At 45.1% G+C, this 15,185-nt stretch overlaps 1 protein-coding gene across 3 annotated transcripts in view; it reads right to left on the reverse strand.

The window, feature by feature from the left end:
- The window catches only part of STXBP6 (syntaxin binding protein 6), a 238,803-nt gene that overhangs the window by 40,467 nt on the left and 183,151 nt on the right, over positions 1 to 15,185 (reverse strand). For all 3 annotated transcript variants that reach the window (XM_040620797.1, XM_008708822.2, XM_008708823.2), the window contains exons 3-4: positions 7,499 to 7,629; positions 6,404 to 6,569 (exon numbers count right to left, since the gene is read on the reverse strand). In XM_040620797.1, coding sequence (XP_040476731.1) covers positions 6,404 to 6,569; positions 7,499 to 7,629 — 297 coding nt within the window. The remainder of the gene's footprint in view (positions 1 to 6,403; positions 6,570 to 7,498; positions 7,630 to 15,185) is intronic.

Consider the following 15,185-nt stretch of genomic DNA (forward strand, 5'->3'; position numbering starts at 1 on the left):
AAATTTGATCCTTATAAATATCTTGTAAGATTGGTGCTATCTCCTCTTCTACTTAGCTGAATCAATATACGGAAAAGAAGATGTGCTTATTCAGTGAGCTTGGAAGTCCTGGCCTTCACTGAAGGGATGGGGAGCGAGGGCCAGGCTTTGACTGAGGGGCTAGCGCTATCCCTAATTAGCTGTGGGATCCCGGGAACGCTTCTCATAAATCATTTTCCTTGTCTGTGCCATGGCAGAGGATAACTGAAGTTTGTTCTTTTGTATTTCTTCAAGAGTGACAAGAAGAGCCACCAGAGGACCCATGACACGGATTCCACCTGATTTAAAGAACTGTAAGGAACACTTTATGGCTCTCTCACAACACTGGGTCAGCCGTCTCCTCTGTTCCGCATCTCGGTGTTGGCGTCAAGCAGCGGCCAAACGGTGGTTTTAATACAATTTAACGTGGTCCACGAATTATAATCTCTAATATATGTGTGTATGTGTGTGCATCCCCAAATATATTAAGGTTTGAGCAGGGGGGCAAAATTACACATGCACCTGTTCTTGAGACATAAACCGTTCATTGTAACGCGTCCCTGGCTGGAGCGTGCGTCGGGGTGTGAGGGAGGTTCGCATCCCACAAAGCCATTACTGACTGACAGAAAGCATGACAACACAGAGAAGAAATATAAAAATTGTGGCAAATATTACTGGTTCCCTTAAAGTAGTATATTAATGTATTGGGATCAAGAATGACCAGATTGATCGCTTTTTTCCCCCCATTCGAACCCCGTTAGGACGTACACATGTCCTCTTTTTAGAAGCTGCCACCTCACCTTCCACATGCCCATGTCTGGAGCGCTCACAAGGTGAAATATCTGCACACTTCACCCAGGGATGACCCTGCATTGTTTGGAAGAGAAGTCCAATGCAAGGTCACACTTCAAACCCGAGATTCTATTCCATCCCAGGGGAAGCAGAGTAAAGCCATTAGGTTTCTCCTTTAGCATACCAATCAGCAGGGGCAAACGAGGGCTATGACGGAGACGTCCGAGCTATCTGTGTCCCGGGCATTCTAATAGAGCTCAGAAGGCTGGGCTTGATACCATCATTTGAAGAGTTGTGCATAGAACGGCAACGCTTAAGAAATATCCTTTGGTGGTGATGAAAATATATGGCACTCCAAAATAGCCTGTTTTGTGGAAAAACAATCTGCCACGTTCTGTGTTCTGAATATAGCCAGCACTGGAATGAAACGGTGTGCGTTAACTACGGCAATAAGAGAGAGCTCATTTCGCCCTGCCCCTGTCTGGCCAGTGCTAACCATCCTTTCCAACCCAGCTCAGCAGTCGCCTTGGTGTTACTGGATTGTTTTATGTCTGTTTACACCTGTTGTCTCCCCAGAAAAGTGAGCCAAGTCAGGAAACGTATGTCCTTTGTTGTGGGATCTCTCCAGCTAGCTCAGCACCGGACAGGTAGCTGGTGCTGAGTCGATGCTTGTGCAGTCAACGCTGAGGACATAGACGCAGCCGGGCTGCAAACAATACAAGGTGGGTCCGCGTGAGGAGCACCCAGAGAAAACAGGTGAAAGAGCAAGAGGGAATTCAGCGGGTAAGCCAAGGGTCATTGGGCCGAGTTCAAGAAAATGCTAGAACATGCTTCAGTTTGCACAGGAGCTTGCCTTGAAGAAGAAATCATTTGTTTTCCTGCAAAATAATTTACAACACTTACTGAAGAAGAAAACAGGTTTGCAAAGAATCTACATTGTGGTTCTAACACAGACGTCGCCAGTACCACTGAAGATTCCCAGAGTCCACAGCACTGGGCCTAAGAATAATGGGCCAACAGTAATCGCCACACAAGGTCAGTGTAAATAAGCTAGTCGTGGAGAGCCACGTGGGATCTGCTCACATTTTACTAAGAAAAGCGAAGAAAGCAATACGAAAAAATTCCCCTTGGGACTGTGACTTAACATGACATGCCCGTTAGTTAAACCGATACTGCTATTTGTGGGCAGACCATGTTTCTCTGAAATGAATTAGTTGAAAGCAAGTCTCTCTTCTGGAGTCTAAAGTTCTACACATATGATTAACTCCTTGGAGGCATCTTTGAAGTGCACATGTGTCATCACACATGTAACAGTCTATCATCACCTCTGCTTACGATAAACAAACATCCGCCATCTCAGAAATGAACCCGAGACTTCGCTTGCAGGGCCCTGTCATTCAGGATGCCATGTTACTTTTCAGTACACAGACTGGCTCCATGCTTCTGCTTTCAATCTGGTTAAATCAACATTGCTTGGTAGTGTAGGGACCCAGCAACGAAATGGATGGCTTTATATTTCTGAAAGGTGACTGACCTTTAATAAATTAAATGAGAGGGAGAGTGGAAGTCAGGAATGACCAGGGCTGGAGGACTTGGTTCTAGCTTCCTGGTTTTCCTACCATCCAAGGGAAGAGAAGATGGCTGCCAAGATGCTGACAGAGGCAGGAGAGGAAACCAGTGCCTCCCCTCTTCATACTTGCTTAGAGCCTCCTGCCCTCTTTCTGGCTATGAGGGCCTTCCCTCAGCCCTATAGACTGTACGTGTGTCCCCTGGATTCTGTAACCAGCATCAGAAGATCAAAGCTTCCCAGTCTGTCCTCTGGAGAGACAATATCATGTTTGCAGGAGAGAATTCAAGCACGCCAAAGAACCCACTTCTGTGTAACTGACTTTCCCCCAAGGGAAAAAGAAAAACATGGTCATGGGGGGTATATAGAGTCAATGAATACAAGGGGAGAAGTGCCTGGGATTGTAGGAATTGAAATCATGATCCTGTCTGAACTGCTATTAAAGAAAGTGTAGTTTTGTGGAAGTCAGGTAGACTTGCTTCCAGGACTCTGATCTTGGTGAAATTATTTAAAATCACTGGGCCTTAGTTTTCCTGACAACAGGGTTGGGCCTGATGCAGAGGACCTGAGAGGTCCAGGACTCTAGGCCGGGACTCCATCATCTTCCCCAGCCACCAAAATAGTTCATCTCCTCAATATGTTGAAATTCAGATGAACAAAAACAAAACAAAAACTATGAAGAGCAAGATAATTTTAAAGGTCCCTGATAACTCCATCATTCTTAGGACCCCCCCCCTCCCCGCCAAATGCTTAAGAGTTACTATCTTAATAACATACCTACGATAAGACTAGGGAACAAATTAAAAGTCCCTATAATCTCTGGTCCCCTCCCCTTAGCTCCCTTTTTTAAAACCTAGGGACTGGCTAAATAGTTCCCCCGAATTCCTGCACAACCTCAGGGGGTACCGTTCATGGCAAGGACAATGTCAGTGTGCTCCCCAGAGTGTGGCATCAGTGGTCCTGACGAAGATGCTTTTAGAGCGGACGGGGCCTATGTCTGAGTCTCATCTCTGCCACTTACTGGGCATACGACCCCTGGCAAGCTATTTAATGATCTCTCTGATCCTACTTCCTTCTCTGTAAAATGGAGATAATAAATTATATTTTCAAAGGCTGCGGTAAGACTAAATGAGACAACATACGTAAAGAATCTGGGGTAGGGGAGGCGTACCAACACCGATATTAGTTCTTTAAAATCGCGAAACCTATGACATTTTACAAAGAACGCTTCAGAGAACAACGATGTCTAGGGTGTGGGGCCCATACTCTAAGGACAGACCAACTGTGAAATGTGAAACAGCTCTCATCTGCTGAAGATGGGCTAGGTGCCCCCAAGGTTGAAGGGGTCAGAGTGTTGTGACCCAAGCACTACACAATTTTAAGACTGAAATTGTGGTAAGTGGCAGAAAGGAAGGCTGACGAGCTCGCTAATGAACTAGGGTGTGTTGGTACAACTGTTATCAAGGATAAGCAACTGTTTAAATAACACAGGCTGAGCTCATTAAGGACGTGTGTGCTGCCAACAAATTACAATGTGCTTAGTTCAAACTTCTTTGCCTTTCTTAGGAATCGGAGGCCAGTCAATATTTAGTTGCGCTAAGTCTTTTAGTTGCCTCTTAAATTAAGAAGGGATTCAGCTACACAACTTAGGCATTAGAGATTCTCAAAATATTAAAACTGAAGTGGATTTCAGATCTCTAGGCCAACCTCCACATGTCACACCAGCGAGAAGCGAGGTCTAAGGAAGGCAAGAGACAGGCGTGCAGTCACAAAAGGAAAGCCAATTCTGGCACTTGGTCTCATTAACTTATTCTCTTTCTTACTACAGGAAATCAGTCTTTAGCTTTGTCTATACACATACTAACAATTTAACATTGGATATATGGATTCCCCTCTCAACTCTGCGTAATTTATGCAGGGCACTGGAAAACCTCTGAAGGGCTGGGGCAATGACTGCAAGGAGCAGCTGGGTGGGACTGTGTGGGAAGGTCTGAGGACAATTCAAGAAGGTAACAAAGAGCACAGAGGAAGGCTGTTAGGGACCCGCCAGTCTGGAATATGGGTGGTGAAACTGGAGTCTGTTAAGGAACCAAATACAGAATGATTCTCCATAGCCAGGGTGTAGGACGGTGACTAGCGCGTAGTAGGTATTTAGTACTTATTTGCTGCATAATCGGCGGCTGAACCAGGACTGACTGAATGAATCCATGAAAGGAACTGAGCTTCAGAGGCAAGAGAGAAGAGGGGCCGCCCAGTGAGAGGAAGGAGGGAGGAGTTACCACAGCTCTCCGCAACCTTGGCAGAAAGGACAAGACTTGCTTCTCCTTCAAGGACGGTGCAGGGAGTGAGGCTGGGGCCCTCCTGCTTCTGCCTCACATTCCCCTTCTGAGGAAACAGGCCAATTCCCATGGCACTGCTTCTGCTTCTACTTCTGGCCACTCTGCTCTCAGGACGGAACACGCAGAAGTGGAACGCGTGAGGGGGAGTTCCTCTCCAAGGGCAACAGAAATTTCAAACCCACAATGTCACCTTATTTTCAGAGGAGAGTCTGCTTACATGCTCTCCGTGTATGCTACAGACCATACCGACACCGATGGAAAAACGTTTCCTAGGAGGACCTTGAGATCAAGAAACAAAACTGATTGTAGGATAGCAGAGACAATCCTAACCTAATGAAGACTGAGAGAGAGCTGCGATTTCCTGGCCCATGTTGAAGTCACTGAAACACTCAGTCATCTGTGGTCCTGAGCCTGGCGTGTTCTGACCTGCCAGGTCTGTTACAGCTGGGCTTTGCATGTGGGATTCGTGTGACGACTGCCAGGGGCACAGACGGGATAGCGAGCACTAGCTCATTCTATTTTCTAAACAGCAGGAGGTCAGTGTTAGACAATCCCTTTCCTTTCAACACGTACATTTAACAGTTTTTACTTTTGTATGCAGGATGGGGCCACCTGGAAGACAACCTGCACCACTAATCAACACCGTTCGAGGACTAAATGGAGAAGCTGTAATAAAATACTGCATTGACGCCTAAGGAAGACCTTTCTAGGTTCTTAGGATGCAAGCCACTTACTGTTCAAGAGGGACACCAACATGTCGGTGGGTAACAACAAAGCCTTGGCCAGCATCTTCTCTAATGCCGTCCAGCAGACTAATGGCAAAATGATGCTGATCAGGGGTTGGGGGGCATAATGGGTTCCGCGCCACGTTCATATGAAAGATACATACAGCTCAAGGAGAAGGCGTAATGTCTGTAACGTGACCTTCATTTGACATTTGATTCAAACCAAGTTGGTGCGCAAAATTTTTGCTTTTGGCAAAACCAGGAGAATAGGTCAGTGAAAAGAGCAATGATAGAAACACTCTTCCTCAACTCACAGAGTGACTGGCAAGGGTTTTTTTTTTTTTTTTTTTGGCAAGGCTTTTAAAAAATATTTTTAGCTCCGTTTCAATTCCCTAAAAAGAAATGCCACCTAAAAGAAATGTGTTAAGCACCCTCTAAATGTTTCTCATTAAGTTGCCAACACTGGTACTCAGCCCTTAAGGCTGGCTTAGAGCACTCAGCCTCACTCTGCTCTCTCTGCCGTCTGAGGAATAAACGTAAGACTAGCTGCTATTTGAAAGAAAGGGACTACATCTGTAAGAATCTGCATTTAATATTTGTAAAATATGTTGAGAAATAATAGGACAAAGCGGCTTAGAAAACAATGTTCTGCAGTGAAATTACTGAAATGGTAGTAACGAAGCCAAACTGAAAGGTTTTCCTAATAAAGGGACAGTATAAATAGTCTTAGCTAAGTGGCTAATTCTTCTAAAAAGACCAGCGTTTGGTTAAGAGTGAAAACACACCACCATGTCTGGGTTTAGTATGTCACGAACTCTCTAGAATGGCTCTCATATGCTGTCGAACTCTGAGCATCCGGATTCTTTTTTTTGTCTTTAATTATGCTGTAGAACACCTAACTTCTCATGTAAAAGTGGGTCTAAGAAGAGAGGATGAGCAGAGCCACCCCGATGCCCACTCACCTCCCATGATCTTGGACTGGCAGTTGATAAACTCCGGCTTCCTGTCCGGGAGATACCTCTGGCACGTGTGGTGCAGGATCTGGAAGAAGGTGCACTTTTCTGAGGCCGTGCTGGCTACCCACTGGTCGAATGCGTTTTCAAACAACAGGTCAAACTCTGCAGAATCCTGGAAAAGACGGTGAAAGAACGACTGACCTCAGTCTATAAAAACTGCTGCATGCAGCTGACTCCCGACAAATGACTCGTGAAGGCCGGAACACCTTTCAGGGCTTTGGTCTTCATCACAAGGCTTGTCTTTGTGAGCACCTGGATGCGTGGAAAGCAAGTCTGCCTTTCTCTGTCTCTCAAGCAAGCCCCCAAATCTTCGAGTATTTATAGATGTCCCCAGGAGGCTAGTACCACGAAAGCCCCTAGAGCCTACCACACATCGATCCGGCAGAATTCAGACTACAGACTGCCTCCCCGATGAGCTGGGAAAGGATTCCTTCAGGTTCTTAGCGAATCTAGTGAATCTTGCCCCTGACCTTTGGTAAGGAAAAGATTCTCCCTTCTTATTTTAGCATATAGTTATAGTTCACATTTTATTTTTCCTCATTATTGAGGTTTTGTATAGCGAGTATGTGTGAGCAAAGGGGAAAGTATTTAAATAAATAATTCTACCTTAAAATGTGTCTCATGTTAAATCCAGCAGAACCCTACTACATAATTTGTAAGGTGCCATCTATTTGTTTGTTTTGGTGAATAAACCTCATCACTGGTGGTATCAGGCCATAAATGAAGCTTTGATGCACATGGTTTTTCATATTAATCACCACGGACACGATATTTGAACTCTGCCCTTTGCACTTGGCGGATAAACCTACAGCAGCCAGCCCGTCCTCACTATGCCTCCCCTTAACGTTTCTGCATCAAACAGGATGAGAAGACTTGTAGTTCCCCGTAAGGACACAGGCAGCAGAAAGTCTTAGCCACCTCACTGAAATAGAGAAATAGCTTTGTTAGAGGTGACTCAGACAACCACCACCACTGCCAAGGGCAGCGAGAGAGTCACCATGGGCAGAGGACACCTTCGCTCAACACTGGGCGTGCGCTCACCCGATTGGGATCGATGCCGTTCACCTGGCGAAGCTGCTCGAGCATCCACTGTGATCTCCGCACGAACGATGTGGAGCCTTCGAACTGCTTGACCTTCGTGATGGACGCCTGTGTGGGTTTCTTGTTTGTCACTGCCAAGGAAAGACCACTCTGATCAGTGGGCATGCGGGCGGGATCGTTTTCTCATTCCACCTACGTGTGTATCCACACACACACACACACACACACACACACACACACACACAGAATATGAGTATGTGTGTCTCTGATGAGGGGTGAACTCAAAAGAAATAGCTCTATTCTCCACTCTCAAGTAGTCACAATATAATTATAACTGCAAACGCTGCTTCACTTATGCCTGCCTCCACTCAAAGCAAGCACAACTCCACCGAGGGACACCAAGCACTTTCAGCGGAGGCTGCGCGTGCACGATGACCCACTGCAGGGAAGGCAGCCCACGGGGCTGGCAGGAGCTGGGTAGAGGTCATTGGGAAAAGCTGCATTTTATTTTTTATTTTTTAAAAGATTGTATTTATTTATTAGAGAGAGAGAGAGAGAGAGAAAGGGCATGCACAAGCAGGGGGAGGGGCAGAGGGAGAGGGAGCAGCAGACTCCCCACCCAGCAGGAAACCAAACACGGAACTCGATTCCAGGACCCTGAGATCATAACCTGAGACAAAGGCAGATGCTTAACTGACTGAACCACCCAGGTGCCCAGAAAAGCTGAATTTTAAAGGAAGTGGAGGTTACTGGCTCCCCTAGGAAATTACGATGCATATTTCTTTTCTTTTTTTTTTTTTTAAAGATTTTATTTATTTATTTGAGAGACAGAGAGAGACAGCCAGCGAGAGAGGGAACACAAGCAGGGAGAGTGGGAGAGGAAGAAGCAGGCTCCCAGCGAAGGAGCCTGTTGCGGGGCTCCATCCCAGAACGCCGGGATCACGCCCTGAGCTGAAGGCAGACGCTTAACAACTGAGCCACCCAGGCGCCCCACGATGCCTATTTCTAATGTGATCTTCCAGTGTAAATATACTAGGCTTCACTGGTAAGATAGAGAGTAATGCCTCACTTAAAAAAATTATTTGGCTTTAAAATATTGTCCTTTTTGAATCTAGTTTGCATCTGTTTCTGACTGTATTTGGCATTCACGCCCCCCCCCACCACAATTCCTGAGGTCACCACACCTGCAGGAGCAGGACAGCTCCTCCTCCCAGTCTTGGTCAGTTCTTCCTTTGCCCCTTCCATGCTGAGGATGGACAGCAGCCCCTCTCAGACAGAGGCCAAGCACCAGCCACCAGGAGAGAGGAACTCTGGGTAATTCTACGTCTGCTTACTTTGTGACTTAGAGCCTCCAGGGTGCGGTGGCATTAAGTGTTTTGAAAGGGCTTTCCTAAAAGCTCCTCCTGAGGCTTGGCTGGAGGAGTTGTGAATTTAACGGAAAGGATCTATGAAGGGAACTGGGAAAAGTGGAAAGTATACTTGTGATGAATGCAATCCTAGTTAGCTGTGGATCAGTGGCACATTCTTTCTTCGTTTCCAGTAATCCTGCCGAGCCTACATTTCCAGATAACGATGCAGATGTTCAACAGATGGCAAAAAGAATCCTTGAGGGACGAAGGACAGAAAGCACCTATTCCAGTCACGGTTGCTGGTAAGAAGACTCTCCTTCATGCATAGGAGAGTTTAGGGCAGTTTCAGGATCTGGGATCATTAAAGCAGGAACTCGGGGACCAAGAGGGGAATGAAATGTGGGCACCCTGCCTTTACGTCTGGTAAGGGCCCGATGCTTCCAAGACTAAAAGACCTCTTTTTATGACCTCAGTACAATCTTTTCCCTTTGCTCCAAACCAGAATTTAGCAAACACGAAAAAAATAATTTCAAATAATGCTTAGGTTTATGACTCATTATGTCAGTAATATTTGGCTAAAAGCTTCTGAACATTTCATACCAATTACGTTTACTTTCATGGTTAAAAAGTCATCGTCCCTCAACACCCGCGATCAGTGGAAATTTTATAGTCTTCTATTCACACACAGCCTGTCTGGCTTACCGCTCCATGTGGAAGCCTGTTAAGTCCTCTTAGGAATATTGCCGAACTAAACTCAGGCGATACTATCAGTCCGCCCAGGACTCTGTTTAGCCATTTAACTTAATTCATTTATTTCATGTGTCTCCTATGAGATCGAATAGGTTTCTCTGACAGTCATGCCCTGCTCTTCTGTTTTCATGGTAGAGGAAACAACATACCTGGAATACAGGCAGGTCCTAAAATGTGCTGAAAAGATTAAAGAATACTTTTCAATAACAGGAAAACATGGGTTCCTGTATTAGACGCACGCCCCTAAACACACAAAGAGATTTCCTCCTTTGTTTATGTAAATTACACGACATTTAGGCATCCTGGGAAACATGAAGGCTTCCCTTCTAGCTTTAAAGTGGTTATGAACTCCTATTTTTACTTCTGGTCCATTTATCTCCAAGTGGTTCACAGCATTATAAAAGCTCAGACACAATGCAGGACCGCTGTAATTACTTGCATGTTTAGGATTGACATTTTAGAAAAGCAAGTTCCACTGGAAGTCTGTCACTGAAATGAGAAGGGCAGGAACCCCACCCACATGACAAATGCCCCACAGAACTGCTAACGGAGATCATGCTGCAGAGTGGTCATTTCTCGTGGGGCACTCACAGCTCCAGCCATGCCTGCCTCGTTCTCTCTACTCGCTTATTCTTTGCCCGGTTCTTAGAATCTTGGTAGTTTTCCTGGGCACTGAGCCCGGTTTGGTTTAATTTTTGTTTATTGTTATTATCTCCAACATCCCAGTTTCTATTTTGAAGCAGGTGCCTTAAAATTATATTATTATATACACATTATATAGAGTTAAATAAAGACTTGCCCCCTCTGAAATCAAAACAACTGCACAAACGCACCATTGCCAGACTTTCTGAGTTCCGTGCTTGAAGAAGCCCAGACTTCTTGATTTCTCCCACACTGGTTTCTCTGAGCAGTCTGGCCATTCGAACCTAAATATGGAAGACTGAACCATCTTTTAAAAGCTCCTCAATGGCATCTCAAAATGCTTAGAATAAAACCCTTACCATGACCCGCAAAGCCCTAGATGATCTGGCCCTCGAGGATTTCCCCGTTCTTATCTCATTCCATTCTCCCTATTGTCCACCAGGCTCCCGCTGTCTTTTGCTCCTGGGAAACAGCAATTCCCTTCCAGCCTTTGCAAATGCTGTTCCCTTCACTGAAATACTCCTTCCTTGGTTCTTTATGGTTGTCTCTTGTTCACCATTCAGATTTCAGCTTACATGTCAAACTCCACAGGAAAAAAGTGTGATCGTTTATCCGCAGAGATTTCCCTCACCGTGTTATTTCTTTCACTGAACTCTGTTCATTGCAAAACAGGATCTCAAACCTGGATAAAATACTCAAAATTTGCTTCTCTGAAATATTCATGAAGAATAAAACCAGATTGCTATCATGTCCATCAAGTCCTAAAACATGTAAGAGGAAGATAAATCCCCACACAGATCTTGTAAGCTCTTTCCTACCAGTTTGTGAGGTAGGAGCCAAGAAAGTAATAATAACAAATGACATTTTCCCCAGCAATTAAAGTTTTTTTTTTTTTTAAGGGTTTTACTTATTTCTTTTGGAGAGAGATAGAGAGTGAGCACGCATGCAAGGAGAGAGAGGCAGAGGAAGAGAGAGACTCCCAAGCAGACTCTCTGCTGAGCGCAGAGCCCGACATGGGGCTCAATCTAATGACCCCAAGATCACGACCTGAGCCGGAATCAAGAGGCCGATGCTTGGGGCGCCTGGGTGGCACAGCGGTTAAGCGTCTGCCTTCGGCTCAGGGCGTGATCCCGGTGTTGTGGGATCGAGCCCCACATCAGGCTCCTCTGCTATGAGCCTGCTTCTTCCTCTCCCACTCCCCCTGCTTGTGTTCCCTCTCTCGCTGGCTGTCTCTATCTCTGTCGAATAAATAAATAAAATCTTTAAAAAAAAAAAAAAAAAAAAAAGAGGCCGATGCTTAACCAACCCAGCCTCTCAGGGGCCTCCAGCAATTAAAGTTTTAAAAAATCTTTTAAAAATACAGTTTCCGGTTTTTTCTCTCGTACTTAACCACAGGTCTGTGACAGAGGTAGTGTTACTGCTATCATCACTGTCTTTACAGACAAGGAAACTGAGGCATGGAAAGCATTGACTTGCCAAAGTAATACTGTTCATAAAAGAGAAAACTGCAACTTGCACAATGAGCTTAGGGGCCACTGCCCTTTTTACTGTAGCTTTTTGCTGCAATGTCAAATGCCACATTTTATGGAGCCTGGGAGGCTCATTAAACAAGGGCTGAATTGTTTGTTCTAATGATACTACTGTTGTGATTTTGACGATATCCTGAACTGTTATTCCCTTAGTATTTCCCTTTAACTAAACTTGGTTGTTCACTTAAGCTAATGAGGAACAAAGCAGATTAAAGCCATAAATAGATACATGGCTCAGTCTACATTAAACAGAAAATAATGTAAAAAGTACAATTAAGACATAAATGCTATTAATTTCAAATTAGGGAGTTGTCAGCGGAAGGTTTGGCATGTGAGGTCCACTCGAAGGTAAAGTGGTGATTAGCAAGTGTAGACAGGTGTTCAAGCCAATTGCAACACAGATGTTCCCTTAGATATAATCATGAAACTTACCTGGAAATGGCTTCTCGAAGAGCACCGTATCGTGTGCACTGGGTCTCACTTAGTAAGCCAAGTTTTGGAGTTATCCAGGCCTAAGGCTGCTTTTTCACTTTCTTTTCTTTTTTTTTTTTTAAAAGATTTTATTTATTTATTTATTTGACAGAGAGACAGCCAGCGAGAGAGAGAACACAAGCAGGGGGAGTGGGAGAGGAAGAAGCAGGCTCATAGCGGAGGAGCCTGATGCGGGGCTCGATCCCAGAATGCTGGGATCACGCCCTGAGCCGAAGGCAGACGCTTAACGACTGAGCCACCCAGGCGCCCCTGCTTTTTCACTTTCTGTTGGTATCAGAGGAAACATGGAGAACATGGCAGAACCCAAGAACTTACAGACATATCAGGACACCAGAAGGAGATAAATTTTGGGTTAGAACTTCTTAGGAAATCTCTTTTCCTGCAATCCTTATTCTAGCAGCAGCTCTTGTAAGCAATTCTGTCTGCTTCAGCCTCCCTGAAAACACAGTTTCGGCCTTGAGATTCAGCAATCCAAGATTTCCCTTTGTGCACGATTTTCTAGCTTCCTGAGACTTTTCTCCATAGACTTGAGGAGAAAATCAATTTGCATGCGTTTTGGGTAAAGGGTAAACATACAATGGATTCAGAAACCCGGCTGGTATCAGCTCTTGCAGCTTCACACCTTATAAGGAGAGGGTATACCACGTCTGACTGATGTGGTGTGACTGTGAAACGAACCAACAGGCCCAAGCCAAGGACACAGATGCTCATAGCGGAGAGAACCAGGGTGGCTACTGAGGAGATTCAGTCCAATCCCAGACCCCGTCCCATGTGGTGCAGTAACAGAGGGGTTAACTACAGCTGTACACTCTTACTCTGTTCTTATTTCCTCAATTCTGGAAACAGATGTAAACATCATTTTGGGTCTATTCTTAGGAGAGATTTACAAACAGAGGATCCAAAGACAAAGGCATCAAAGAAGCAATACCTGACTCAAGAACAGATTAGATCACAAGAAGTTCAAGGGCTGGGAATAAAAACCTGAAAAAGAGATTCCTTTAATGTTATGCTTTCCTTGCTATTTTCCATTATATCCAGGCCAAGGAGCGACTCTCTGCAGGGAAATGGCATCCTTGGTAGAAATTCAATATGCATTTTATCTGGCACGGTGGCGAAAGAGTCTTCTAGAGCTCAAATAGCCCTCACGGTGGGAAGAGGCTGAGTCACTGCGGCAGCCTCTTACTTCCTTGTCCCTCAGCAGCTGTGAAGAGGGGCACTCGCTCAGCATCGTGTGGGGGACGGGCCTGGTGCGGTGCTCCCCGACACCGTGCACCCACTGCTGAGCATACAGTCTTGTCAGACAGGAGTCAGTCTAAAAGAACCACGGGAGGACGTGAGGTGGATGGGGATTGCCTTCGATGTGAGAAGACTACTCCCCAAAAAGGAGAATTTTTTCTGCCTTGAAGGAGGCAGAGCAGCAAGAGAATTTTCTAATGGACTAGGTACTAAACATATAATATCACTAGGTTTCTGGAAAAATCAAAGCTGTTATTACTTAGCAAACACAGGCTGTCAAATATAATTACGACTATCAGTCAGGCAAAGGCAGACTTACGTGTTCTCTCCGCTTACTTTCTTCTTCGCCTCCACCACCACTTACTTAATACTTTCAGTAATACAGGCGAGAGGAGGGTGTAAAACTCACTGACCCAACATCTAAAAAAAGTGAATGATGGCACTAAGAACCTGCCACGCGCACTCTTTACTGTGTTAAAGGGAGGAATAAAATCTAGCGCCATGTTCTGGGTAAAATGAATGTCGTTTACATGAGTGAAAAGGATCTATAATTAAAATTAACTGAATTTACTTCGGCAAACTCCAGGTAATATCTCCTAACGGTAAACAGGCAATATTCTATGACCCAGGAATTCTACCCCTGTGTCTACACAACTGAAATGAGTGGTGCTGTGTCCACCTTTCCGCCTGAAGTAACTCACAATGGACAAAATATGTGCAAAAATGAAGGACAGCGATCCTTGAGAGATGGCAAATGAATGAGGTGAACCCTATGATCCCCCGTGTTTATTTGCTGCTTTAAGAGTTTCTTCCAGGGGCGCCTGGGTGGCACAGCGGTTAAGTGTCTGCCTTCGGCTCAGGGCGTGATCCCGGCGTTCTGGGATCGAGCCCCACATCAGGCTCCTCCGCTATGAGCCTGCTTCCTCTCCCACTCCCCCTGCTTGTGTTCCCTCTCTCGCTGGCTGTCTCTGTTGAATAAATAAATAAAATCTTAAAAAAAAAAAAAGTTTCTTCCAGGCTGTGCTGCGAGGACGAGGCGCCTCGGCAGAGACTGGCAGATTCTGTGAGTTGAAGAGACAGAGCTGAGCGCCTGGGGAGACCTAGGGGTCAATAGTCTCACGTCAGAGTAATGAAGAAGAGAAAAACCACACTGGAGAACACTGGAGATCTGCAGAGATTCAGCCTTGAGTAGCTAGCTGCGTATTTCTCACCACACGTATGTGAGGAAAGTACCTGAGGCCAGAGAAAGAACCATTCACAGTGAAGAGAGGAAACAGGCTTTGGGAAGAGTTTCTACCAGACAAACTAGAAAACTGATCTTAAAGAGCAGAAATAACTCTGAGGGGAAAAAGAGAACAAAGTCGTGGAAAAACTTACGTTACCCATTTGCAAGACTTGTTATTTGACTAAACTAATCAAGACATTGTGGTACTGGTGTCAAGACAGGCACACAGGTCAGTGGAACAGAGTCCAGAAAAAGACCTGCATGTATATGGGAAATTGGTATTCAAAAAAAGTGTAAAGGCAAGGCATTGGAGACAGGATAGTTTTTTCAACAGATGATACTGGAACAACTGGACACCCACATGCGAAAAAATGGAACTTCAGCTCATAGTTTGTACCATATACAAAAATTATGTCAAAATGGATCAGAGACCTAAATGTGAAAGCCTAAAACTACAAAACTTT

This window comes from Ursus maritimus, unplaced genomic scaffold, assembly GCF_017311325.1.
Source record: "Ursus maritimus isolate PB19 unplaced genomic scaffold, ASM1731132v1 scaffold_36, whole genome shotgun sequence".
NCBI classification, from domain to species: Eukaryota; Metazoa; Chordata; class Mammalia; order Carnivora; family Ursidae; genus Ursus; species Ursus maritimus.